Source organism: Chrysemys picta, chromosome 13 (genome assembly GCF_011386835.1).
Source record: "Chrysemys picta bellii isolate R12L10 chromosome 13, ASM1138683v2, whole genome shotgun sequence".
NCBI lineage: Eukaryota > Metazoa > Chordata > Testudines > Emydidae > Chrysemys > Chrysemys picta.
This window is the reverse complement of record NC_088803.1, coordinates 54,489,074-54,516,118: the sequence shown is the minus strand read 5'-3', so window position 1 is coordinate 54,516,118 and position 27,045 is coordinate 54,489,074. Positions and strand designations below refer to the sequence as shown.

General features: G+C 56.5%; 1 protein-coding gene across 1 annotated transcript; it reads left to right on the top strand.

Moving 5' to 3' along the window:
- Window positions 1-25,467, top strand: LOC101949308 (papilin-like). Its single transcript, XM_024114273.3, has 10 exons — window positions 1-355; window positions 4,492-4,665; window positions 9,274-9,447; window positions 10,932-11,099; window positions 11,713-11,886; window positions 19,431-19,604; window positions 21,462-21,635; window positions 23,234-23,407; window positions 24,486-24,616; window positions 25,305-25,467. The coding sequence occupies exons 1-10, from the start codon at window positions 277-279 to the stop codon at window positions 25,311-25,313; spliced, it is 1,431 nt and encodes a 476-aa protein (XP_023970041.2). The 5' UTR covers window positions 1-276; the 3' UTR covers window positions 25,314-25,467.
- The last annotated feature ends 1,578 nt before the right edge of the window (window positions 25,468-27,045 follow it).

Genomic DNA, 27,045 nt, shown 5'->3' with positions numbered 1-27,045 from the left:
GGCTCAGCTGTTTGTCCCGGTGCCCCAGGAAGGGCGCGGAGCCGCCTGGAAACATGAACTCACCTCTGCAGCCTGTTATTACATTTCAACCTCCCTCACCAGGGACGTTTCCCAACTCTAGCAGGGCCCTGCTGCTTCCCTGTTCCCTTTGGGAGGGGCAGACACCGGGGGCGGCTCGCTTGTGTAATGGCCCCTCCTGGGACGGCAGTGCCGGTCTGGCGTGATGCTATATAAGCCGGGGCAGCTCGGCGCTGGGCAACCTGGCCCCGCAGCACCATGAAATCAGGCCACCTCCTCCTGGGGCTCCTCGCCCTCTGGGCTGACCTGACACCTGCCTCTGGGCAGCTCCGTCAAGGTGAGGGCTCCCTGCCCTGGCTCCCCACCCAGCCCGGCAGCCAGCGCTTCCCTCCTGCCTGCCCCCAGCCCCGTTCGCTCTCAGCGGCTCCTGCCCCGTATCCCCCACGCGACACAGCCCCTTGCAGCGTCCCTGGCCCTGCTGCCAATCCCAGTGTCTCTCGCCCCCAGGCGTGGGACTGTCCCCAGGGCTGCCCCTCTTCGCCCCAGGGAGGCCTCCTTGCTCTGTCCCCGGCCTTTCCCTCTTCCCCTCCCACTCCAGGACACGGAGCCCCCCTGGGTCTCCCCAGCCCCCTGGCTGCTCCTGGAGTCTTTCTACCCTCTAGGCTCTCCCTGGTGCACCCCCCATGCCAATGGCTCTGACACCCCCTCGGATCCGTCTCCCTCCGGGCCTGGTCGCAGCCTGGCTCTGGGATGTGCCCTTGGGTGTCTCCCTGCCATGCATTGGTCAGTGTGAGCTCTCTTCCCTCCCCTCCCCCACGCTCTCCGTCACCCCCACCCCCCATCCAGGCCCTCCCCACGTCCTTCCGGGTCTTTCCCTATTACACCCCCGGCTGATGGGACCCCCCACCACGGCCAGGTCCAAAGGCAGGCGCCTTCCTGCACTCAGGCAGCCCCAGTTCGGCCCCCTGCAGAACATGCTGCACCTGCCGCGGGCAGCTTCAGACAGTGCCAGTGGCCACAGGAACGGGGGAGACGTTTCCTCGGGAGCAGGGAGGCTGCTGGGGGCTGCTAGTGAGCTCGGGAGGAGAGGAGCCCAGCTTGAGGCAGGGGCCAGCCCCATCTCCCCGCACACACACTGGTTGGCACAGACAGGCACTACCAGGTTGATACCAAGGGACCCTGGAGGGCTGCCCCTCGCCAGCGACCTGTGGCAGGACCTGGGGAGCGGCGCCAGGGGCTGCAGACCAGCCAACTGTAGCTGGAGTCTGGACAGACCCCGCAGGGGGTGAGCTGAACTCCTGCCAGAACCAGTGAGATCGCCCAGGAGCGGGGGCTCCCGTAGGGGAGCCGAGGGCAAGAGACTCACCAAGCCTATGGCCGAGCCCAGGCTGGGGGTCGATCGACTGCTCACCTCTCCCGGCTGCCCAGGCCGCAGCCCGGGCCCTGGCAATTGCTGTCCTGCCCTGTCCTGTTGCTGGGCAATTGCTGTCCTGTTGCCGGGACCACTCCGGCCCTGACCCTGGGAGATGGACTGCATGGGCTGAGGGCCCTGTGCTACCATGGCCTCCCCTCCCTGCCCCACCCAAACGACCCCCCCAGGATCTGCCCCTCTGCTGCTCAGTCCCCGCCCCCATGTGCCTTTGGACAGCTCTGCGCTGGCTCCTCGTTCAGATGTAACAATACCACAGAGCAACAAATGCTGACGGGGCAGGTGTGAAAAGGAAACTGGCTGAACTAATCTAGAGAAAAGGCCCTACCGTTGTGGTTCAAGGGCTGTGTTTAAATCACACTTGGTAAAAACAGAAGATGTGGAATCGGAAAATAATGACCCCAAATTGGTGTGTCCGATATTAGACCTAATTGGTGGACAAAATAATGAGCGGATGGGCTCTTCCACCCTCTGCGCTCCCTTTGTGGGCCCTAAGAAAGTGAACAAGGAAGTGTTATTTAGCCCTTAACATAACACAAGAGCCAGAGGCAGCCAATGAAATGAACAGGCAGCAGGTTTAAAACAAACATAAGGAAGTGTTTCTTCACACAGCGCACAGTCAACCTGTGGAACTTGTTGCTGGAGGATGTTGTGGAGGCCAAAATATAACGGGGTTCAAAAAAGAATGAGAGAAGTTCCTGGAAGATAGGTCCATCAATGGCTATTAGCCAGTCAGGGATGCTACCCCATGCTCCGGGTGTCCCTAAACATCTGACTGGTAGAAGCTGGGACTAGACGACAGGGGCTGGATCACTTGACGATTCCCTGTTCTGCTCAGACCCGCTGAAACATCTGGCCTTGGCCACTGGAAGATCGGCTCCTGAGCGAGATGGACCATTGGTCTGACCCAGGGTGAGGAAGCAGAGACGCTGTCAGCCAGCACAGAGGGGTTAAGGAGAGCCTTTGGCCCAGCTAACCCAGCCCCATTCTAGCGCAGTGAAGGCCAGGCCTGCGGGCGGGAGAGCAGGAGAGAGACTGGCCCAGTTTGGGGCTGATGGGCAAAGAGGCAGGATCACCAGCTGGCCAGGCAGGGCAGCCAGATGGGAGTAATCACGGACTCCCCAGCCAAGGGAAATAGCCAAGGACCCTCCAGCACCTGGGCAGACCCCAGAGACACCGTGGGGCTCACCCCCACCAGCTTGCGGCAGCCCTGCCCGAAGGAGCCTTGCACCGTGGTAAGACTCTCCGGGAAGTCAGCTGTCCAGCAAACTGGGCTAGAACGGCCTCTCCCCCAACCTGAACAGACTGGTAGGGAGCAGGCCAGGGCCGCAGATTCTGACTCCCTGCTGGAAGTAGGGTGACCAGACAGCAAGTGTGAAAAATCGGGACAGGGGTGAGGGGGTAATAGGACCCTATATAAGAAAAAGCCCCAAATATCGGGACTGTCCCTATAAAATCGGGACATCTGGTCACCCTAGCTGGAAGGGCCCCCCTATTTGAGGGTTGATGTACATAGGGTCCTGGGCTGGGACACGGTGCAGAGGGAGGGCCCAGATCCCCCTACCCCCTTTGGCCTTCAAGACTGAGGCTCCTCAACCAAGCGGGGGACTGAGGGCCACGTGCTCTAACCACTAGGCAGCTCAGCCCTCCAAGCTGCCTGTTACACCCAGTCTGGTCATTCTTATGTTCTTAAGAAAAAGACTTTGGGGGGAAGATGGAAGAAGAGACAGAGGCTACTGGAACGAGCTTCACCATCATGACTGCCACCCACCCGCCCCATTTCCTGGGGTCTCAGGCCTTTGTCACCCTGACCACGAGAGATGTCTTGACCACAATGACCTAAAGAGAGAGGACCCAGATGACATCGTCTCCCCATCAGCGCCAGGTGAATCCCAGTCACCACCTGGGATAAAATGGGCTCAGACTTTAACAACAACAGCAACAACAGCTCCAGCCCATCTCAGCTAACGTCTTCTCTTTCCTGCAGCGGGACAGTTGGTGCGTCTTCACTACCAGCTAAGAGAGGCCAGAGAAGGGGGGGGTTTCCTTCTGAAACTCTCTCCAGCTAAAGGGACATGGACCAAGGGATGGGGCTAAAACAAAAGCCTTATTTAATGCTTAATGTTTCAAAGGCTTCAACTGTTTTCCCTACTTTTCTGTATCTTTAATAAAAGGTTAAAAAGATTTTTACTGGGGTGTTTGCCCCGTTGCTGAGCAGGCTGAGGTCTCTGTATTCCAAGCCCCAGAGCTTGATTAACACTGTTTAATATTGGACGGGGCTGGGTTATGTTAACACTTTTGGCCTACATAGTCCATCTAATTAACACAGCGCCACTGTCACCAGGCGTGATCACCAGGAGCTCTGGGAGGAGCCCAGATTTAGGTGGGAATGACACTAAGTGAAAACAGCTCATTAGTTCTGGGAGCTGGATTCTAGTCCTGTCTTGGGAGCCTCAGGGCTGGGGAAATAACAAAATTCATTTATAAAAATGTTCCCCATCCAAATCTGTGCAATATATTTTCAAGCAAAACTGCCATGACAGTACCTGCAAGCAGGAAAACTGGGCATGTAAATGACCGTAAGCAGTCCAAAGACCATGAGAATGCATGTGTAGGTAGACAGTTTACATACATGCTCAGTAACTGTGCATTCAGTTTAGGTGTGCAACTGGGCATATGATTTGTCTGCCCACTTCTCTGTTTAACTTCTCCAAAAACTTCTCCAGACTCCGCTGCCCTGGGCTACTCCGTACCAGTCTGTTCAGTTTGGGGAGAGGCCTCTCTAGTCCTGAACGTTCTTCAACTACTAATTTAAGCGACATAATCCTTGAGGATGGGTTTTGCATAGGGGTTCTGATACCCCAGAGACACTCACAGCTCTCACGCATTAGCAACAAGGTCCTCGTTTATCCCCATCACCCACCCCAGGCCCTGCCGCTTGCATCGACCCTTGAGACTGGGCCCCCGTTAGTTTCGAATCAGGCAGCTGAGATCCGTTGCAGGGTTCCCCCTTTCTTCCTAACCCATCTTTCTTTGCTCCGTAGCTAACGCCATCTGCAATCTCCCTGCGGAACCCGGCCCATGTTTCACCTACAGCCGCAACTACTTCTACAACTCGGTCACCAAGACCTGTGAGGAGTTTGTTTATGGCGGCTGTCAGGGCAATGCAAACAGGTTTGACACTATGTTCAGGTGCCTCAAGATCTGTGGAAGCTCAGGTAAGACAGCAAAAGATACTCAGCTAGTTGGGTCATGAGCTGCTGAGGTCAAAGGGATGTGAATGCAAAGCAGCTGGGGTCACAGAGACTGATCTCCACTCTAATGACTGACTGGCTGCATCACAGCAGTGCCTAGACCAGTGGTTCTCTGCTCCAGGCCAATGGGGGCTGCAGGAAGCGGCGTGGGACGAGGGATGTGCTGGTCGCCACTTCCAGCAGCCCCCATTGGCCTGGAGCGGCGAACACGGCCAGTGGGAGCCACGATCGGCCGAACCTGCGGACACGGCAGGTAAACAAACCGGCCCGGCCTGCCAGGGGCTTTCCCTGCACAAGCGGCAGACTGGCTTTGAGAACCACTGGCCTGGAGGATCCAGCAGACCCAGGACCCCATCATGCAGACTAGGGACTGAGTGGCCAGGCAGCAGTTCTGCAGAAAAGGACCTAGGGGTCACAGTGGACGAGAAGCTGGATATGAGTCAACAGTGTGCTCTTGTTGCCAAGAAGGCTAACGGCATTTTGGGCTGTATAAGTAGGGGCATTGCCAGCAGATCAAGGAACGTGATCGTTCCCCTTTATTCGACATTGGTGAGGCCTCATCTGGAATACTGTGTCCAGTTTGGGCCCCACACTACAAGAAGGATGTGGAAAAATTGGAAAGAGTCCAGCGGAGGGCAACAAAAATGATTAGGGGGCTGGAGCACATGACTTATGAGGAGAGGCTGAGGGAACTGGGATTGTTTAGTCTCCAGAAGAGAAAAATGAGGGAGGATTTGATAGCAGCCTTCAACTACCTGAAGGGGGGTTCCAAAGAGGATGGAGCTCGGCTGTTCTCAGGGGTGGCAGATGACAGAACAAGGAGCAATGGTCTCAAGTTGCAGTGGGAGAGGTCTAGGTTGGATATTAGGAAACACTATTTCACTAGGAGGGTGGTGAAGCACTGGAATGGGTTACCTAGGGAGGTTGTGGAATCTCCTTCCTTGGAGGTTTTTAAGGTCAGGCTTGACAAAGCCCTGGCTGGGATGATTTAGTTGGGAATTGTTTTGAGCAGGGGGTTGGACTAGATATTTCCTGAGGTCCCTTCCAACCCTGAGATTCTATGATTCTATGTTGGGCGCTGCAGAGACGCGATGAGAGGCAGCCCTGGCCTGAGATGCTCACAGTCTGGCTAGGCAAAGGGAGGAGGGCTGAGGACGAGCGTGTGACAGGAGTCCATGGTACAGCCAGTAGCGTAGCTAGGGGGGTTCAGGGGAAGCAGCCGCTTCCCCTCAGTACATTTTTCAAAAGCGGCGTCTGCCGGGCCACCACTGGGATCCTGCAGGCAAGTGGGGGGGCAGCACGGCCGGACTCCGGAGGAGCCATGGGAAGGGGTGGGGGGGCGGGCGTGGCCGGAGGAGCGAAGGGACCAGCTCCTCGGCCATCGCGCCCCACGCGGCCCCAACATCGCCCGCGGCCGCCTGCAGCGGCGGCTCAGGGCTCGGCGGCCGAGCGCTCCGCAGCTGGTGGGCAGATCCCCTCTCCCCGGCAGCTTCCTGTTTCCGGGCCGAGGGAACCAGGAAGCTGCCGGGGAGAGGGGACCTGCCCGCCAGCTGCTGCCCGCCCCACTGCTCCGCTCCCACCAGCCCCTGGAAGAAGCGAGCAGCACCCGCCAGCCACCCCTTCCCCTGCGCCCAGCCCCCCCCGAGCCTCTCCGAGGGGGGGCGCAGCATGGCCGCAGCGTGGCCAGAGGAGCCAAGGGGGGGCGCCTTTTTTATGGTTGCTCCCCCTGCACTGAGAAGCTGGCTACACCACTGGGTACAGCTCATGCTGGGAGCTGAAACTAAACTGAAGGTCCCTGAGTCCCAGTAGCTGCATCCCAGCCTGCTCCGGAGGCCCCTGGCTAGGGCGTTAATGACAATAACAATAGGGTTACCATATCTCATAAATAAAAAAAGAGGACCCTCCATGGGCCATGGGCCCGCCCATTTCCCCACCCCTAGCCCCGCCCCAACTCCGCCCCTTCCCCCACCCTAACTCCGCCCCCTCCTCCCTTCCACTCCCAGCCAGGGGGAAAGGGCTGCCCCAGTGCTACCAGCTTCACGGTTTGCCGGGCAGCCCCCAGACCCTGCGCCCCCAGCCGGCGCTTCCCCAGCGCAGCTGGAGCCCGGGAGGGGAAGCGCCCAGCCGGGGGCGCAGGGTCTGGAGGCTGCCCAGCAAACCGTGAAGCCGGTAGCGCTCGGGCTTTGGGCAGCCCCTATGCCTCCGGACCCTGCGCCCCCAGCCGGGCACTTCCCCTCCGGGGCTCCGGCGGCTCTGCGTAACTTACACTGTATAAGTTACACAGAGCCGAAGAGGAGCAGAGCCCCCGCAGCTGGAAGCTCTGCTCCTCTTAGGCTCTAAGAGCCGGGCTGCCCCAGCGCTACCGGCTTCGGGCAGCCCCCGTGCCTCCGGACCCTGCGCCGCCGGAGCCCGGGAGGGGAAGTGCCCGGCTGGGGGCGCAGGGTCCGGAGGCAAGGGGGCTGCCCGAAGCCGGTAGCTCTCGGGCAGCCCGGTTCTTAAACAGAGCCTCCAGCGGCTGGGGCTCTGTGTAACTGACCCTGTGTCAGTTACAGCCCAGGGGGCTGGAGGCTTTGCTCCTCTTTGGCTCTGTGTAACTGACACTGGGTCAGTTACACAGAGCCCCAGGGGCTGGAGGCTCCAGCCGCCCCCGCTCTGTTTAAGAGCCGGGCTGCCCAAGCGCTACCGGCTTCGGGCAACCCCCGTGCCTCCGGACCCTGCGCCCCCAGCCGGGCACTTCCCGTCCCGGGCTCCGGCGGCGCAGGGTCTGGAGGCACGGGGCTGCCCGAAGCCGGTAGCTCTGGGGCAGCCCGGCTCTTAAACAGAGCCTCCAGCGGCTGGGGCTCTGTGTAACTGACACTGTGTCAGTTACACACAGCCCCAGCCGCTGGAGGCTCTGTTTAAGCGGCTCTATTTAAGAGCCGGGCTGCCCCAGCGCTACCAGCTTCGGGCAGCCCCGTGCCTGGAGACCCTGTGCCGCCGGAGCCCGGGAGGGGAAGTGCCCGGCTGGGGGCGCAGGATCTGGAGGCACGGGGCTGCCCGAAGCCGGTAGCGCTTGGGCAGCCCGGCTCTTAAACAGAGCGGGGGCGGCTGGAGCCTCCAGCCCCCGGGTCTGTGTGTAACTGACACAGTGTCAGTTACACAGAGCCGCAGCCGCTGGAGGCTCTGTTTAAGAACCGGGCTGCCCAAGCGCTACCGGCTTCGGGCAGCCCCCCTGCCTCCAGACCCTGCGCCCCCAGCCGGGCACTTCCCCTCCCGGGCTCCGGCGGCGCAGGGTCTCCAGGCACGGAGCTGCCCGAAGCCGGTAGCGTTCAGGCAGCCCGGCTCTTAAACAGAGCCGCCATTTTCCCGGACATGTTCGGCTTTTTGGCAATTCCCCCCGGACGGGGGTTTGACTGCCGAAAAGCCGGACATGTCCGGGAAAAAGAGGATGTATGGTAACCCTAAATAACAATCTTGCTGAACACGTCTGTAGCCTGGCACCCAGAACCGCAGACCTGCTGGCCTGGCTCAGAGGAGTCATGCTCGTCTCTGGCCCAGTGGGGCGGGGGCTGAAGGAGCAGGAGTGAGTCCCAGTCTCAGACACTGGAGAAATGGCTCACCCAGCTGCCGTGGGTGCCGGGCATTTCCTCTCTAACCCCGGGCGAGCGCCCACGGGCCCAGGTCGCCTTTGGCTCAGGATCCTGGTGTCCAGAAAGCCGAAGCAGCAGCCACCTTCCGGCGTTATTTATTACAAGCCGGGTGTGCGACGCTCTTTAGCACGATGCAGCAGGGGGTGCATGATGATGTCACTGAGATACATTCAGGGTTCCCCAGTCGCCCAGGGTTCCCCATTCAGGGTTCCCCAGGGTTCCCCAGACACCAGCCCAGTAACTCCCGAGAGTTACTGGGCTGGTGTCACTCCGTATCCCTTTGATCAGCAGCGAAAGGCGATGGGATTGTCTGTACTCCTGCAGTCCATCCCCAGGCAAAGGTCCCACTTCAGCCTCCAGGCCTTTCCCTGGCTCAGGACATCAGGATTTCAGAGCTGCACCATCCCTTCAACCAGCATGAGGGGTCTCACTGCCTCTGTACTGAAATTTCAGTTTTGCTTGTAGCGAAATGACGTTGATCAGCGTTACAGTTTATTCCAGCTGTAGGTGAGATTGTAATTGACACCTAGACAAAATGATCACAAAGATACAATATTAAAACATCAGAAAAAGGTCAGTAATTTTTGCAGTGGATCCCAATTCCCAGAATGTTCAGCATGCCAGTTTATGCGCTTAATTTGTATGGAAAACTGCTCGTGCATTTTGTCTGCCCGTTTGTTTGCATAGCATGTCTGAAAATCTGGCCCTAACTGTTCTTCTGTTAATAGTTGAAATGGTATAATTCTTGAGAATGGGTTTTACATGGGGTTGATACACCAGATGCGCACACCTTTCTCATGCACCAAGGACCAGATCATCTCCACTCCAGCTGCTGGACATCACTGCTAGCCTGGGGCGGAAGACTGCTAGCTTTGAAAGAGGAGACTGAGCTCCTTCACGGAGTCTCCCTGGTCCTCCTCACTTGTTTCTCTTTATTCTGTAGCTAAAGAGATCTGCAATCTCCCTGCGGAGCCTGGCCCGTGTCAGGCCTACACGACCCGCTACTTCTACAACTCGGTCACCAAGAAATGTGAGGAGTTCAGGTACGGTGGCTGCCAGGGCAACGAGAACAGGTTTGCCTCTGAAGTCGAATGTCTCAAGACATGTGGACAGCCTGGTAAGAGAATTACGGAACCTCAGGTAGTTGGGTCAGGAGCTGGTCAGAGGGATGTGAATGCAAAGCAGCTGGGGCCACAGAGACGGATCTCCCCTCGAATGACTGACTGGCTGCATCACAGCAGTGCCTAGGGTATCCAGCAGAGACAGGACCCCAGCATGCCGGGCGCTGCAGAGACGCGGTGAGAGGCAGCCCTGGCCCGAGGAGCTCACACTCTGGCTAGGCAAAGGGAGGAGGGCTGAGAACGAGCGTGTGAGGAGTCCATGGTACAGCTCATGCTGGGACCTGAAACTAAATTGAAGGTGCCTGAGTCCCGGTAGCTGCATCCCAGCCTGCTCAGGAGGCCCCTGGCTAGGGCGTTAATGACAATAACAATCCTGCTGAACACGTCTGTAGCCTGGCACCCAGAACCGCAGACCTGCTGGACTGGCTCAGAGGAGTCATGCTCGTCTCTGACCCAGTGGGGCGGGGGCTGAAGGAGCAGGAGTGAGTCCCAGTCTCAGACACCGGAGAAATGGCTCACACAGCTGCCGTGGGTGCCGGGCATTTCCTCTCTGACCCCGGGCGAGCGCCCACGGGCCCAGGTTGCCTTTGCCTCAGGATCCTGGTGTCCAGAAAGCCGAAGCAGCAGCCACCTTCCGGCGTTATTTATTACAAGCCGGGTGTGCGACGCTCTTTAGCACGATGCAGCAGGGGGTGCGTGATGATGTCACTGAGATACATTCAGGGTTCCCCAGTCGCCCAGCAGCCACCCCAGCCGGGGACTCTCCCGAGAGTTACTGGGCTGGTGTCACTCCGTGTCCATCTGATCAGCAGCAAAAGGTGATGGGATTGTCCGTACTCCTGCAAAGGCAAAGGTCCCACTTCAACCTCCAGGCCGTTCCCTGGCTCAGGACATCAGGATTTCAGAGCTGCACCATCCCGCCAACCAGCGTGCAGGGTCTCACTGCCTCTGCACTGAGATTTCAATGTTGCTTGTAGCGAAATGACATCAATCAGTGTTACAGTTTATCGTAGTTTTAGGTGAATTTTTGTTAAGATCTAGAAAAAAGAGCTACAAAGAAATTGTATCAAAATAGCAGAAAAAATTGTAAGTACATTTTGCAGACAAGTCCCATTTCCGAGAGTTTTCAGCACGCTGACTTATGCTCCTAGTTTTTCATGGAAAACTGCATATGCATTTTGTCTGCCTATTTGTCTGCCCGACGTGTCTGAAAATCTGGCCCGAACTGTTCTTAAGCTACTAGTTTAAATGGTATAATGCTTCAGACGGGGTTTTACATGGGGCTCTGATACACCAGATACACTCACAGCTTCCATGCGTTAATGACAAGGCCCTCGTTTACCCCATCTCCCACCCCCGCAGCCACTTCACACCCACCCTGGAGACTGGTGCCCTGTTCATTTGGAATGTGAAGGCTGAGATGCTTCACCGATTTCCCTCCTTCCATCCTAACCTGTCTGTCTTTCTTCTGCAACTAAAGAGATCTGCAAGCTCCCTATGGAACCCGGCCCATGTTTTACCTACGTGCCCAGCTACTTCTACAACTCGGTCACCAAGAGGTGCGAGGAGTTCATTTACGGCGGCTGCCAGGGCAATGCAAACAGGTTTCCCAATATGGACGAATGTCTCAAGACCTGTGGAAGCTCAGGTAAGACAGCAAGAGAAACTCAGCTAGTTGGGTTATGAGCTGCCCAGGTGAGAGAGACATTAATGCAAGGATGCTGGGGCTGATCTCCATGGTTGATTGGCTGCGTCACAGCAGTGCCTAGCCCTAGAGGCTCCGACAGAGATCAGGACCCCGGCGTGCCAGGCGCTGCACAGATGCACAGAGACAGCCCTTGCCCGAGGAGTTCGCAGTCTCACTAGACAAAGGGGAGGAGGGGCTGAGGATGGGTACTTTGAGAGGAGTCCATGGTACAGCTCATGAGGGGAGTGAACTCACCTGAAGGTCCCCCGAGTCCTGGTAGCTGCACTCCAGCCTGCTCTGGAAGCCCCTGCTAGGGACTCAATGACAATAACAATCCTGCTGAGCATGTCTACAGCCTGTGATTCCTGAGACTGGGTTTCACACAGGGTCTTGATACACACACAGCTCTCATGCACTGGGGACAAAGTTGTCTGGTAGCCCCAACTCCCACCGCGCTGCTGCACCTCACATCCCCCAACCCCCACAAGACTGGGCCCAGTTAGTTTTGAATTAGGAGTTTTGAATTGCAGAGTTCCTCGCTTTTCCTCCTAACCTGTCTCTCTTTATTCTGTAGATGTCAATATCTGCCAGCTCCCTGTGCAGCCTGGCCCGTGTCAGGCCTACACGACCCAGTACTTCTACAACTCGGCCACCAAGAAGTGTGAGGAGTTCAGGTACGGTGGCTGCCGGGGCAACGAGAACAGGTTTGCCACCAAAGACGAATGTTTCCAGACATGTGGACGCCCAGGTACCGTAATGATGGAAACTCGGTTGAGCTGTGATCTGCCCAGGCCAGAGGCACATTAATGCAAAGATGCCGGAGCCACAGGGGTGATTTTCAATAAATCTTCGAATACCTGGGATGGTCCAGACAGGGGTTTGTCTAACTTGCTCTTAAACACCTCCAGTGACGGAGATTCCACAACCTCCCTGGGTAATTTGTTCCAGCACTTAACCACCCTGTTAGGAAGTTTTTCCTAATGTCCAACCTAAACTTCCTTTGTTGCAATTTAAGTCCATTGCTTCTTGCCCTGTCTTCAATAAATAAGGAGACCAATTTGTCACCCTCCTCCTTATAACAACCTTTTACATACTTGAAGATTGTTATTATGTCCCACCTCAGTCTTCTCTTCTTCAGACTAAACAAACCCAGTTTTTCCAATCTTTCCTCATAGATCATGTTTTCTAGACCTTTAATCATTTATGTTGCTCTCTGGACTTTCTCCAAGTTGCCCACATCTATCCTGGAGTGTGGTGCCCAGAACTGGATGCAGTACTCTGGCAGAGGCCTTATCAGTGCTGAACAGATTGAAAGAATGACGTCTTGTGTCTTGCTTACAACACTCCTGTTAATATATCCTAGAATGATGTTCGGTATTTTTTGCAATAGTATTACATTGATGTCTCATATTTAGTTTGTGATCCACTATAACTAAGCCTACATTTTAGTCACGGATATTTTTAGTAAAAGCCATGAACAGGTCACAGGCAGTAAACAAAAACTCACAGCCCATGTGTCACGGAGTATTGGGGGACTCAGGGCCCTGCACCCCCGGCTTCCTGCGATTCACCATAACTCTCAGCCAGCCAGTAAAGCAGAAGGTTTATTTGGATGACAGGAATACAGTCCAAGACAGGTCTTGCAGGCACAGACAACAGGACCCCCTCAGTTAAGTCCAGCTTGGGGTCCCAGGGCATCCCAGCCCGCCCCCCTTCGGGGGGGGGGGTCAGAGCCATCTCTGTCTCCCAGCCATCTCTCCAGCCGGCTTCCAGCACACTGCCTTCAGCGACCCCTCCCACAGCCTTTGTTCAGTTTCCCGGGCTAAGGAGTCACCTGGCCTTCAACCCCTTCCTGGGTTCTCATGTTACACTCCCAGGAATGCGCCCCCGGGCCGATCCCATCCTCCAATGCAGACTATCCCAGCACACTCCCCTGTCAGCATCCACAGACCACAGTGAGAACAGGCCCAGTTCCTCACATCTCTCCCCCCTTCGAGACCGAACTGAGCAGGGTCACTGTAGCCAGTGACCCGGGGAAGTTCGAACCTACCCCCGTTCCCATGGATGCCCCCGCATCCCTCTCATTCCTTGGTGAGAATTACACCAAGCCCCTCCAGTTTCACGCCCCCCCTTAGGTTGGGGTGCTTGATGGCACTCGCAGTTCGCATGTGGGAAGGTTTATGCGGCCTGTGCCCTTTTCCCACCCCCATACCTCTGGGGCTCCAACTGGGCTGTGGTCTTCTCCCAGCGCTCCAGTCTGGAGGTCTGTGCTTTGGGCTCTCTTGGTTCAGAGCCGCCCTTTTTACCTTGGCCACCCTCCGGAAAGGCTCCCCTATGCTGGGCAAGGGTCCTAAAGCTGTTTTCCCCTTGTCCCAGGCCTTCCTCCCCCTCTGACAGGGGTCACAGGATCCGCAGTACTGTCGGACAGTAACAAAGACCCCAGGCCAGTAAAAGCTCCGTAGCAGCCTCTGCTGGGTACGCCAGGTTCCCTGGTGCCCTGAGAGGGGAATGTCATGGGCCTGGTACAGCAGCTGGCGGCGATACTTCTGGGGTACCACCAGCTGCCTCCTGATCCCCCCTGACTCCATTTTCCCTGGGGGAGCCCATTCTCGGTACAGGAACCCCTTCTCCCACAGGAACCTTTTCCGGCCACCTCGTCCCATGGTCTGTACCGCATTGAGGTCGGCCAGGTCCCTTATCTTCCGCAAGGAGGGATCTCTCTGTAACTCGGCCTGGAACTCAGCAGCTGGGACAGGGATGGCCACCTGCTCTTTCTCGCCCGCTGGGTCCGAAGCTGCAGCCTCCCTGAGCCGTGTCCCTGGGCGTTCCCTCCCCACCAGGTTAGGGTCCTGCGCCTCAGGCAAGGCACCCCCCTCAAGGCCAGGGCGCAGTGCCCCTCGCCGGCTCTGACTGCGGGTCACAACTAAGGCGGTCTGGGGGCTGCTTGGCCAGTCCTCTAGGTCCCCCCCCATCAACACCTCAGTGGGCAAATGGTGGTGCACTCCCACGTCCTTGGGGCCCTCCTTGGCCCCCCATTTCAGGTGTACCCTCGCTACGGGAACCTTGAATGGGGTCCCGCCCACCCCGGTCAGGGTCAGGAAGGTGTTGGGCACCACCCGATCTGGGGCCACCACCTCGGGCCGGGCCAGTGTCACCTCTGCGCCCGTGTCCCAGTATCCATAAACTTTCTTCCCATCCACCTCCAGGGGAACAAGGCACTCGCTCCGCAGGGACAGCCCCGCGCCAACCCTGTAAACGGAGAACTTTGAATCCGGAGCATCTGGCCCCCCAGAGAAGCTGGCCTGGGGCCCTTCTCTTTCTTGAGCAGTTGATAAGCTGCCAGCCCCTCTTGCGTGAGAAGCCTGCCCCTCGTCCGTCTGGGCCTCTACCAAGTTAACCCGGTGCGGGTTCGGTCTGCTCAGTCTGTCCTTGAGCTTGGGGCACTGGGCCCGAACGTGGCCTCTTCGGCCGCAGTAATAGCAGCTCAGGTCCCGTGGGTCCCCTCGAGCCGGTCGGTTGTCCCTGATGCTGGGCATTTCCCGGGGGAGGGGATTCCCAATATTCCCCCTTTGGGAGGTCCCAGGGTGACTCTCTCTCTGCATCGCGGCGGGCCTGTTCCTTTGGGGCTCCTCCCTGCCACCCCCTAACCGGCTCTTTACAAACTCATCAGCCAGCTGCCCGGCGTGTCGCGGGTTCTCTGGCTTTCTGTCCACCAACCACAGCCTCAGGTCGGATGGGCACCGCTCATACAGTTGCTCCAGTACCAGCAGTTTAATCAGGTCCTCCTTCGTCTGGGCCCCACCAGCCCACTTGCTGGCGTATCTTTCCATGCGGGCGGCTAGTTGCAGATATGAGATCTCAGGGGTTTTATCCTGACTCCGGAACCTTTCCCGGTACATCTCAGGAGTCAGCCCAAACTCTCGTAGCAGGGCCTTTTTGAATAGTTCGTAGTCCCCTTTCTCTGCCTCTCCCAGTTGGCGGTACAATGCCACGGATTTGGGGTCCAGTAAGGGGGTAAGGACCCGGAGTCTGTCCGCGGGATCAACCCGGTGCAGCTCGCAGGCCGTCTCAAAGGCCTCCAGGAAGTCATCCATGTCCTCCCCCTCCTTGTATGGGGCCATGATGCACTTATCAAAGCTCCGTGCAGTCCTGGGTCCCCCCTCACTCACCGCAGCCGGGGGTTCGCTGCCCTTCAATCTCGCCAGTTCCAGGTCATGCTGACGCTGTCTCTCATTCTCCTCCCGTTCATGCTGTCTCTGTCTCTCTTCACGCTGATGCTGTCTCTCTTTCTCCTCCCGTTCATGCTGACGCTGTCTCTCTTCATGCTGTCTCTGTTGTTCACGATCCTCCAGCTCCCTCAGTTTTAGCTCTTTCTCCCATTCCAGCCAATTCCGCTCCCCGGATGCCGAACGTCGCCGGGAGGATCCTCTGCTGGCCGGCGGGCTTCGCCGGGGGGACCCCCTGCTGGCCGGGGGGGTCACGGCGCCTTCGGTATTTGCTGGGCTCCTCCCCACCCTTCCCCTAGGCATAGGAAGGAGGGGTCTCGGGAAGCCCTCAGCAGCGGGCTGACCACTCCCAGCTGGGACAGACACTGGTGCCTGCGCTGCATTTGCCAGGCTGCTTCCCTGAGACACAGGGATCAGTTCATTCGCACGATCTTCCGCCTCCAGCTGGGCAATGAGCTGTTCTTTGGTGAGCCTCCCAATGCGCAGCCGCCTCTGCTTGCACAGCTCCACCAGGTCGCTCTTAAGCCGCTTGGCATACATCTTCCTGCTGGCCACTCACCGGCCTGTGCGCTCACAGCTCCCCACAGTTCCCAGGGGGACCCCTAGTGTGCCAGCCCTTCTCGAGGTCACCACCTCTCTGCCAGGGTCGAGCTGCAGACTCCTCCGCCCCTGGGACCACTCGCTGCGATCCCCCCGGGGGACCCTGTTACTGCAAAAGTCCTTCTCGCTGGTCACACACTCCCAGGGGTAATAACCGTCTCTCTCCCACTCTTCAGCGTGCCTGGTCCCCGTCAATCCCCCTTCGTTTTACTGCTCCCCAGTCACTTACTGCAGGAAGCACCGTCCACGGGGTGCAGTAGATCCCACCGCTGCCACCAGTTGTCACGGAGTATTGGGGGACTCAGGGCCCTGCACCCCCGGCTTCCTGCGATTCACCATAACTCTCAGCCAGCCAGTAAAGCAGAAGGTTTATTTGGATGACAGGAATACAGTCCAAGACAGGTCTTGCAGGCACAGACAACAGGACCCCCTCAGTTAAGTCCAGCTTGGGGTCCCAGGGCATCCCAGCCCGCCCCCCTTCGGGGGGGGGGGGTCAGAGCCATCTCTGTCTCCCAGCCATCTCTCCAGCCGGCTTCCAGCACACTGCCTTCAGCGACCCCTCCCACAGCCTTTGTTCAGTTTCCCGGGCTAAGGAGTCACCTGGCCTTCAACCCCTTCCTGGGTTCTCATGTTACACTCCCAGGAATGCGCCCCCGGGCCGATCCCATCCTCCAATGCAGACTATCCCAGCACACTCCCCTGTCAGCATCCACAGACCACAGTGAGAACAGGCCCAGTTCCTCACACCATGACTTGTCCATGACTTGTCCAATATACCCCTGACTAAATTTGGGTGCTCGGGGGGAGAGGGAGCGACCTGGGGACTGGCTGCGCCTCTGCCTAGGAGCCGAGGGATGTGTTGCCAATTCCGGGGAGCTGCCCTGAGGTAAGCGCCGCCTGGAGCCCATACCCACCCCCTGTGCCCCAACCCCCTGCCCCTGCCCTGAGCCCCCTCCCACACCCAAACTCCTGCTGCTGCTGGAGGAGGTGGGGCGTGGTGGTCCGAGACTGCCCCAGCAGCAGCCGGTGTGACTGGCCCAGGGGCTGCCCGAGCTGGCCAGGCAGCCCTCGGCCCAGCCGCATCAGCCACTGCAGAAGTCACAGAGGTCACGGAACTTTCCATGGCTTCCGTGACAGACTCGCAGCCTTAACGATAACCCCCAGATCCCTTTCCGCAGTACTCCGTCCTAGGCAATTATTTCCCAGTTTGTATGTGTGCAACTGATTGTTCTTTCCTAAGTGGAGCACTTTGCATTTGTCCTGATTGAATTTCATCTTATTTACTTCAGACCATTTCTCCAGTTAGTAAAGATCATTCTGAACTTTAATCCGGTCTTTCAAATCACTGCAACCCCTCCCAGCTTAGTATCATCTGCAAACTTTCTGAGTAGTCTTGATGCATTTATCCAAATCATTTATGAAGATAGCAAACAGAACCAGACCCAGGAGAGATTCCTGCAGGACCCCACTCGATATGTCCTTCCAGCTTGACTGTGAATGATTGATAACTACTTTCTGAGTATGCTTTTCCAACCAGTTGTGCACTACCTTATAATAGGTTTGTCTAGGCTATATTTCTCTAGTTGTTTATGAGAAGGTTGTGTGAGATAGTATCAAAAAGCCTTACCAAAGTCAAAATGCATCAAATCTACCAGTCCCCACCATCCACAAGTCTTGTTACCTTGTCACAGAAGGATACTAGGTTGGCTTGACATGATTTGTTTTGACAAATCTATATTGACTGTTACTTATCCCCTTATTATCTTCTAGGTGCTTACAAACTGATTGTTTGCTTATTTGCTCCATTATCTTTCTGGGTACTGAAGTTAAGCTGATTGGTCTATAATCCCCTGGGTTGTCTTTATTCCCCTTTTTATGACTAGGTACTATATTTGCCCCTTTCCAGTCCTCTGGGATCTCTCTGATCCTCCATGAGTAAGGCTAAGATTTTGTCATGGATATTTTTAGTAAAAGTCAGGGACAGGTCACGGGCAATAAAGAAAAATTCATGGAAGCCCATGACCTGTCCCTGACTTTTACTAAAAATATCCCTCATAAAATGGGAAGGGGCTGGGCAGCCCTGGGGTGGCTGGGAGCTCCAGGACCCTCACCACCTGGGGACCTCAGAGCTCCAGGATGCCCTTACCCCCCACGGTGGCCAGGGAGCTGCGGGGATCCCCCTGTCCCCTGCAGTGGCCAGGGAGCTGCGGGGTACCCCTGCTACTCATGACAGCTCAGAGCTTGGGGGCCTGCTGCCTCAGGTGGCAGGGATACCTCGCAACTCTCTGCCGCTGCGGGAGGCGATGGGACCCTGCAGCTCCCAGCTGCCGGGGGTGAAGTCTCACGGAGGTCTTTGGAAGTCACAGATTCCGTGACTTCTGCGACCTCCGTGACAAAATCGTAGCCTTAGCCATGAGTTCTCAAAGATAAATGCTAATGGCTCATAAATCTCTTGAGTCAGTTCCTTAAGTATTCTAGGACGTATTTCGACAGGCCCTGCCACTTGAAGGCATCTAACTTGTCTAAGTAATTCTTAACTTGTTCTTTCCCTATTTCAGCCTCAGAGCCTGCCCCGTTTACACTGATGTTCACTATATCAGTCACCCGATCACTGCTAACCTTTTTGGTGAAAACTGAAAGAAAAAAGACATTTAATGCTTCCGTCATTGCTGTGTTTTCTGTTATTGTCTTTCTCTCCCCCCCCCCCCCCCCCCCCCCCCCCCCCGTCCTTGGACTTCCTCTTGCTTCTAATGTATTTGTAAAATGTTTCCTTGTTACCCTTTATGTCCCTAGCTAGTTTGATCTCATTTTGTGCCAGGACCTTTCTAATTTTGTCCCTACGTGCTTGTGTTGTTGTTTTTATATCCATCCTTCATAATTTGAGCCTCTTCGTTTGGCTCCGTTTTGAGTGTCAGGTCATTGAAGATCTCCTGGGTAAGCCAGGGTGGTCTCTTACCAGACTTCCTATCTTTCCTATACTTTGAGATAGTTTGCGCTTGTGCTCTTAATAAAAAGCAGCTAACTCTCCTGAACTCTTTTCCCCCCTTAGACTTGCTTCCCGTGGGATCTTACCTATCAATTCTCGGAGTTTGCTAAGGGGTGATTTCTTGAATTCCATTGTTTTTATTCTGCTGTTTTCCCTCCTACCATTTGCATGAAAAATTGCACATACATTTTGCTTGCCCATTTGTCTGCCTGACAGTCCTGGCCCTAAACGTTCTTCAGCGTATCATTTAAATGACGTAATTCTTGAGGCTGGGTTTGACAGGGTGCTGATACACCAGATACACTCGCACAGCTCTCATGTGCTAGGGTCAAGGTCTTCTTTTAGCCCCATCTCCTATCCCAGCTTCTGCACCTCACAACCAGCCTGGAGCCCAAGAGCCTGTTAGTTTCGAATGAGGCAGTTGAGATTCTTTGCAGAGGACCCCCCTTTTCTCCTAACCCAGCTGTCTTTCTTCTGTAGTTCAAGAGGTCTGCAAGCTCCCTGTGGATGCCGGCTCATGTTTTTCCTACATGACCCGCTACTTCTACAACTCGGTCACCGACAGCTGTGAGGAGTTTGTTTATGGCGGCTGCGAGGGCAATGGGAACAGGTTTGCCAGTAAAAATGAATGTCTCAAGGCCTGTGGCAGCCCAGGTAAGAGAGCAAGAGCAACTCAGCTCGTTGGACTGTGAGCTGCCCAGGAACAAAGACGTTAATGCAAAGATGCTGGGGCCACAGGAGCTGATCTCCATTATTAGCTGTATCATGGCGATGCCTAGGGGACCCATCAGAGATCATGTCCCAACGTGCTGAGCACTGCCCTGGCCCCGAGGAGCTCACAGTCGGACTAGGCAAAGGGTGGGAGGGCTGAGGATGGGTACTTTGAGAGGAGTCCATGGTAGCTCGTGATGGCGTTGGAACTCAGCTGAAGGTTCCCCGAATCTCTGCATCCCAGCCTGCTCTGGAGGCCCCAGGCTACGGTGTTAATGGCAATAACAATCCTGCTGAACACGTCTGTAGCCTGGCACCCAGAACCGCAGACCTGCTGGCCTGGCTCAGAGGAGTCATGCTCGTCTCTGGCACAGCTGGGGCGGGGGCTCAAGGGGCAGGACACTGGAGAAACAGCTCACACGGTGGCCATGGGTGCTGGGCATTTCCTCGTTAACCCCTGAGAGTGCCCACGACCTTTGCCTTTGCTCAGGGGTCCTTGTAATGGGATCCCTGGGGTACAACCTGGAACTGGGGTTCTGCTGGGCCCCCTTAACTCTCCAGCCTGGGCCGACTCTCACAATGCTTCGCGAGTGACAAGCAGAAAACCCCTCCAGGCGCTGTGATCACTCAGCACAACAGGAGGTGGCGCTCCACACCCAGCTAGATTGCATGAATGCTCGCAGAGCCGCTCACGAATCACAGAGAAAGGCACCAGCAAATCTGCCAAGCCCCCAGCCTTGCACCCCAAAACTGAACCGTCTTGCCCTGGTCAGAAACCTGACCAGTGTAAGTTCATTACCCAGCAGGGGTGCGTGATGATGTCACTAAGATACATTCAGGGTTCCCCAGTCACCCAGCAGCCACCCCAGCCAGGGACTCTCCTGAGAGTTACCGGGCTGGTTTCATTCCACCTCACTTTGATCAGCAGTGAAAAGGTTTTGTCAATACTGGGGACAAGATCCTCCTGTGCATCCCCAGACAGAGCTCCAACCACAGCCTCCCTGGCTCAGGACGTCAGGATTTCAAAGAACGAGGAGTCCTTGTGGCACCTTAGAGACTAACAAATTTATTTGAGCATGAGCTTTCGTGGGCTAAAACCCACTTCATCGGCTGCATGCCATTTCAAAGCTGCACCGTCCCTTCCACCAGCATGACAGATCTCACTGCCTCGGCACTGAGCTTTCAGTTTTGCTTTTAGCTCCTTGACGTTGATCAGCGTTACATTTTATTCCAGTTATAGGGGAGATTTTTGTTACGAGCTGGACAAAATCACTTAAAGGAAGTGACGTTAGAACAGCAAAAGAAAGCTCAGTGATTTTTGCAGTTGGATCCCAATTCCCAGAATGTTCAGCATGCCAATTTCGGCACCTAATTTGAATGGCAAATGGCACACACATTTTGTCTGCCCCTTCGTCTGCCTGATGCTTCTGAAAACCTGGCCCGAAACCTTCTGCCGTAATAATGTTAATGGTAAAAGCGACAAAGAGTCCTGTGGCACCTTATAGACTAACAGACGTATTGGAGCATGAGCTTTCGTGGGTGAATATCCACGTCGTCAGATGCATGTTAATGTTAATGATGTCATTCCTGAGCACTGATAGTACGTGGGGCTCGGTACAGCGGATACATACAGCTCTCTAGCACTAGGGACAAGGTCTCTTTTAGCCTCAGGTCCGACCCCAGTTGCTGCCTCTTTCACCCCTCATGGAGCCCGTGGCCTTGTTGGTGTTGAATAAGGAGGCTGAGATCTTTCACGGAGCTCCCCCTGTTTCTCCTAACCCGTCTGTCGTTATTCTGTAGATACAAATATCTGCCAGCTCCCTATGCAGCCTGGCCCATGTCAGGCCTACGTGTCCCGCTACTTCTACAACTCGGTCACCAAGAAATGTGAGAAGTTCAGGTACGGCGGCTGCCAAGGCAATTGGAACAGGTTTACCACCAAAGATGAATGTCTCGAGACCTGTGTGCGACCCGGTAAGAGAGTGAGAGAAGCTCGGCTAGTTGGGTCGGGAGCTGCCAGATAATCGAGATGTTAATGCAAAGGTGCTGGGGCCGCAGGGGTTGATTACCACTATAAGGATTGATTAGCTGCATCACAGCAGTGCCTGCACAGGCCAGGGCCTCGTTGTGCTAGGGGCTGTACAGAGGAGGCTAGGGAGTTAATGACAAGAACAATCCTGCAGAACACGTCTATAGCCTTTCCCCCAGGACCGCAGACCTGCTGGCCTGGCTCAGATGAGTCATGCTCGTCTCTGGCACTGCTGGGGTGGGGGCTCACGGATCAGGAGTGAGTCCCAGTCTCAGACACTTCATTGCTTGAGAAACGGCAATGCTGGGCATTTCCTCGTTAACCCCGGAGAGCGCCCAGGAGCCCAGCTTTGCCTTTGGCTCAGAGATTCCATATCCCGAATGCAGCTATGCCCTGGGATGAGCCCGGCCCCTCGCTTACTGGGCACTGGCAGGCGTAACTGCAGGTCTTTCACCTTTCACTTCGCTGCCCTGCTCCCCACCCTCTGGGTCCTCCCCCTGTCTGACTGACTGCCCCTTCTTCCGCACTGAAGACAGGAGTGACAGAGAGACAGCAGGCCCTGTGGGGGCAGGGGACACAGTACTGCCAACTCCAAATGTTCAAAAACCAGGAGTCAGGCTCACCAAAAATCATGAGATTGGCTTTAAAACCATGTGATGATGTGACTGTAGTAGATGCGGTGATCTTTTTATTTGCCTTCTGCTTTTTGAGCCTGTAGAGTGCACTGGACTCACATTTTGTAGCTTTCCTCACAGTCACAAGGGCTAGAAATGTACTTTTTCTTTAAAAATGAAGGCTGAAATCATCACAGATCCACTTGACTCCAGGAGCTGGCACTTTAAGGAAACCAATAATTATCATGAGATGCATGACAAAATCATGAGAGCTGGCAACACTGTCAGGACCCTCCAATATTCAGTGCCTGGTTGACCAGCAGAGAAAGGCGATGGTGTTGTACATACCAGGCACAAGGTCCTGCAGTGCGTCCCCAGGCAAACTCCCGCTCCAGCCTCCAGGCCGTTCCCTGGCTCTGTGGATTCCAGAGCTGCACGATCCCGTCAACCAGCATGACGGGGCGCACTGCCTCGGCACTGAGTTTTCAGTATTGCTTGTCGCTGAATGACGTCAATCAGTGTTACAGTTTTTCCTAATTATAGTAGTTAAGGTCTAGACAAAATTGTTTAACATGAATTATATAAAGACAGCAGAAAAAATATGTCAATTTTGTAGACAAATCCCATTTCCTAGAATGTTCAACATGCCAATTTATGCACCTAATTTGCTTGGGAAATTGCACGTGCATTTTGTCTGCCCATTTGGCTGCCTAATGTTCATGAAAACCTGGCCCACTGTGCTTCCATGTAATTCTTGTGCCTGGGTTTCACGTGGGGCTCTGATACACCCACAGCTCTCAGACATTTGGGTCAAGTCCTTGGTTAGCCCCAGCTCCCACACTTCTCACCCACTTCAGAGCCCAGGCCCTTGTTCGCTCTCAGCGAGAGGCTGAGTTCCTTCGCAGATTTCCCCCTTTCCTCCTCTGCAGTTAATGCCGTTTGCAAACTCCCTGTGGACTCTGGCTCATGCTTTTCCTACGAGACCCGCTACTTCTATGACTTGCTCACCAAGAAGTGTAGGGCGTTCACTTACGGCGGCTGCGAGGGCAATGGGAACAGGTTTGCCTCCATCGACGAATGTCTCAGGACCTGCGGAAGCGCAGGTAAGAGAGCGACAGACTCTTAGCTGGGTCAGGAGCTGCCCAGCTCAGAGGGATGGGGCTGAGCTATAATAAATATATGGAGATATACCGATCTCCTAGAACTGGAAGGGACCCCGAGAGGTCATCGAGTCCAGCCCCCTGCCTTCACTAGCAGGACCAAGTACTGATTTTTCCGCAGATCCCTAAATGGCCCCCTCAAAAATTGAACTCACAACCCTGGGTTTAGCAGGCCAATGCTCAAACCACTGAGCTATCCCTCCCCTCCTGATTTCATTGCACGAAGGCCCATGGTTGGGGTGGTGCTTGTCACATTGCGAAGATGCCAGCCTGTTGCTACATTTCCCTTTGGAACAGGAACGAACATGTCATTTTCTAAGGCCGTTGGGTGACTCAGCAACTGCTCCCCTTCTCCTGTTGTTATACGGAATAAACGGCTACCCAGGGAGGTGCCTCTTTGCTGGGATGAGAGCATAAGTGTGACGAGCCCTTGGCCCTCCCGCTCGCCACTCTGCACACGTTGGAAACGCTGTTACTGTTATGGCCCCCAAAGGTGCTGGGCGCGGCACAGACAGGATCTCCCATCAGCCCAGCATGTGAGATCTGAACTCTCTGTAGGATTCACAGATAACTACGGAGATGTTCGTTCCTGTGGGCTGTCCTGCCCCTCGGCCCCTCCGTTTGCATCCCTTAGTGCTGTGTTTATCCAACCTTCCCTCGCTGGAATCCCTTGGACAGAATTCCTCTCCTAACCCCTAGAGCTGCGCAGGGGCTTGGCCCTGGAGAGCGTGGCTGAAGCTGGAAATGGAGGTTTCTCTCCTGGAAGGACACCCCTCCCTACGCTAAGCTCGCGGTGAGACTGGGACTGGACAGGGACTTGACGGGGACCCCTAGCTCAAGGGCAGGAGGCCAGAGGTGCCCTGAGTGCAGGCATGGGGGCAGTTTTCCATCTGATATCTAATCTCTCACTGCTGTCTGCAGGGCTGGTCCATTCCTCTGAGGGCCCCACTCAGCCCCACATGGAGCTGTTGGGATTTATCAGCCAGGCATCTCACTGCCGTGGGACCATTCTGTCTTCCAGAGAAACCTGGGTTCTGCCCCAAGCCAACCGGAGGGCTCTGCATTCTGGGATGCAACGATGATGACGACTGTGCTGGAGCAGAAAAGTGCTGCAGTAATGGGTGTGGCCGGACTTGCCAAACCCCACAGCGGGTGAGGTTCAGCGTAGTGCTCGGGCTCTGCAGAGCGAGCCCTGCCTCCCGCTGCACGGGGCCGTTCTGATCACCAGGCACCAGGGCTCCCTGCCCCAATCTCTGAGCGCTGGGAGGAATCGGGGTCATACAGACAGGGCCAGGGCCCCAGCATCACAGACCTGCTCCGAGTGACCCGGCTCCCCCCAGGCCTGGAGTCTGGACGGAAACTGGGAGCGCACATTGCCCTCTCCCCCACGGAGCTCCCAGCTCTCTGGGGAGGAGGCGAAGGGCTGCGGGAGGTTGGCGTGGAGATGGGGAGAGGACTGCTCTGGGGTGATATCAGCGCTGCTGGCCTGGCCGGCTGGGTCTCCTGCCTCCTCCCCGGGGCTGCTCTGTGCCATGGAGTTTGTCCAGTGGCAGCTCCCGAGGTCACCCAGCCCCGTGCACTTAGCCCTGCTGCAAGGCCGGCGACTGCCCGGGAGGGGCTGGGTGCAGCTGCATCAGCCGTGCCCCTGACCCCCTCCTCAAGGCCGTGCAAGGCAGAACCGCTCTGCCTGCACCTGACCCCGAGGGGGCCCCTGCGTGCCGGGATCTCTGTGCCCAACCACCGTGCATGAGGCAGTCCAGGATTGCGCCTGTCACCTCCCTCCCTGCCCCCCAGCCTCAGGACCAGCCCCTGGCCTGACCGACTGCCCCTTTTTCCACAGGGCCGATGAGAGCGAGACCGGGAAGAGCCAGAGCGTGACAGCAGGGCCTGTGGGGGGATGGGACAGGATCCTCCAATACGGTCCCCACCTGACACCCACCCCCAATCGCCCGTGGGCCTGATCTCGCCCAGCACGTGGGTTGTGTAATAAAGAGCTCAGCTCAGCTGGCCTCCCTGTGATTTCCTGGATTGGGCCTCACTGTCCCTGCATGTCCGCCCGGGACAACCCCCCTGCAGCTGGAGCCTGTGCCCCAGGCTAATGTCCCTGGAGAAACGGGGTCTCCTGGTGGTGTCAGGCACTGGGCAGCGTCACTAGAGCCTGAGCTGCCGCATAGTCCCTGGGCTCCAGAAACGGGGCCGGCTCCGGGCACCAGGGTAACAAGCAGGTGCCTGGGGCGACCAATGAAGAGGAGGGCGGCACGTCTGGCCATTTGGCAGCAATGAGAGCTGAACTCACTGGTGGTGGGATGGTGTTTCTGCCCAGCCTGCTAAAAGCTGAAACTCACTAAGAGACTGACCTGCAGAGGTCACAGCAGAGAGGTGGCAACAGTAGATAACGGACAGTCAGCTGGCGGGAACAGCGAACAGTCAGCGTGCAGAAGCAGCAAACAGGCGGCTGGTGGGAGTGGAATGAGCGGCTGGCACGGCAGCCAGAAGAGAGGGACCGTGGCTGGCGGGGCGGGCTGGCAGAGCAAGCCAGGTGCCTTCTTCCCCGGGTGGGAGGGGAACTCACACAGCTGCGCCTCTGGACCCGGGGTCCCCGCTGACCAAGGACACCCCCTGGGAGTGGGGTGCGGTGAGGGGACTGAGAGGGGCACAGAAAAGGAACTGTTGGCTGTAGAACTTAAGAACACAAGGCGGAAGGCGCTGCCCCATGCACTCTCCTTTCATTACAAGTTTCTTTCCTACACTCAGACGCTGTGCTTGTGAGAGGGGAAGTATGGCCTCGCAGAAGTGCCCAGGGTGGTGTGTAATTTTCCCAGGTTACTGTGGGGGGGCTCGAGCTGGTTCTGTGTCGTATTGTTAAAGAGGATCCCCTAGATATTGAACCCGGCCCTGGTTGCTGCCGGCTCCACCTGGCAGAAGGGTCACACGTGCCATGGAGAAATGGCTCACACAGTTGCCATGGGTGCTGGGCATTTCCTCTCTAACCCCGGGCGAGCGCCCACGGGCCCAGGTTGCCTTTGCCTCAGGATCCTGGTGTCCAGAAAGCCGAAGCAGCAGCCACCTTCCGGCAAACTCCCGCTCCAGCCTCCAGGCTGTTCCCTGCCTCCGGACGTGAGGATTTCAGAAATGCCCCGACCCTTGAATCAAGGCATGCCCCGTGTATTGCAGCAGTGGGACGCCTGCCCACGGCAATGTGCCTAGGGAGCCAGGGTGTCCCCGATGCAGACAGGCAGGGAACATGCACACACAGGCTGCAGGGCCCTGCTGCAGGGGCTCGTGGCAGGCTTGTGTTCAAACTGCCCCAGCATGTTAAAGGAGCGCTGGGGGGTGCCCTGGCTCCGATGGAGTCGCCTCTCTGGGAGGTGATAAATCACCCCGGGGGCCCTACCCCACTGCCAGGGACCGAGTCCGTGTCTCACAAAAGAAGCTTTTATAAAAGGAGAAAACCAAGCGGTAATTTGGGGAAACGCTGCCTGTCACGGACTCACAGATCGTGCCCACTCTTGGCCCCGTGCGGTCCGTGGGGGGTGCCCCTTTCAGTGCGACAGCCCTTCTCGGGGGTCCACTCTCTCTCG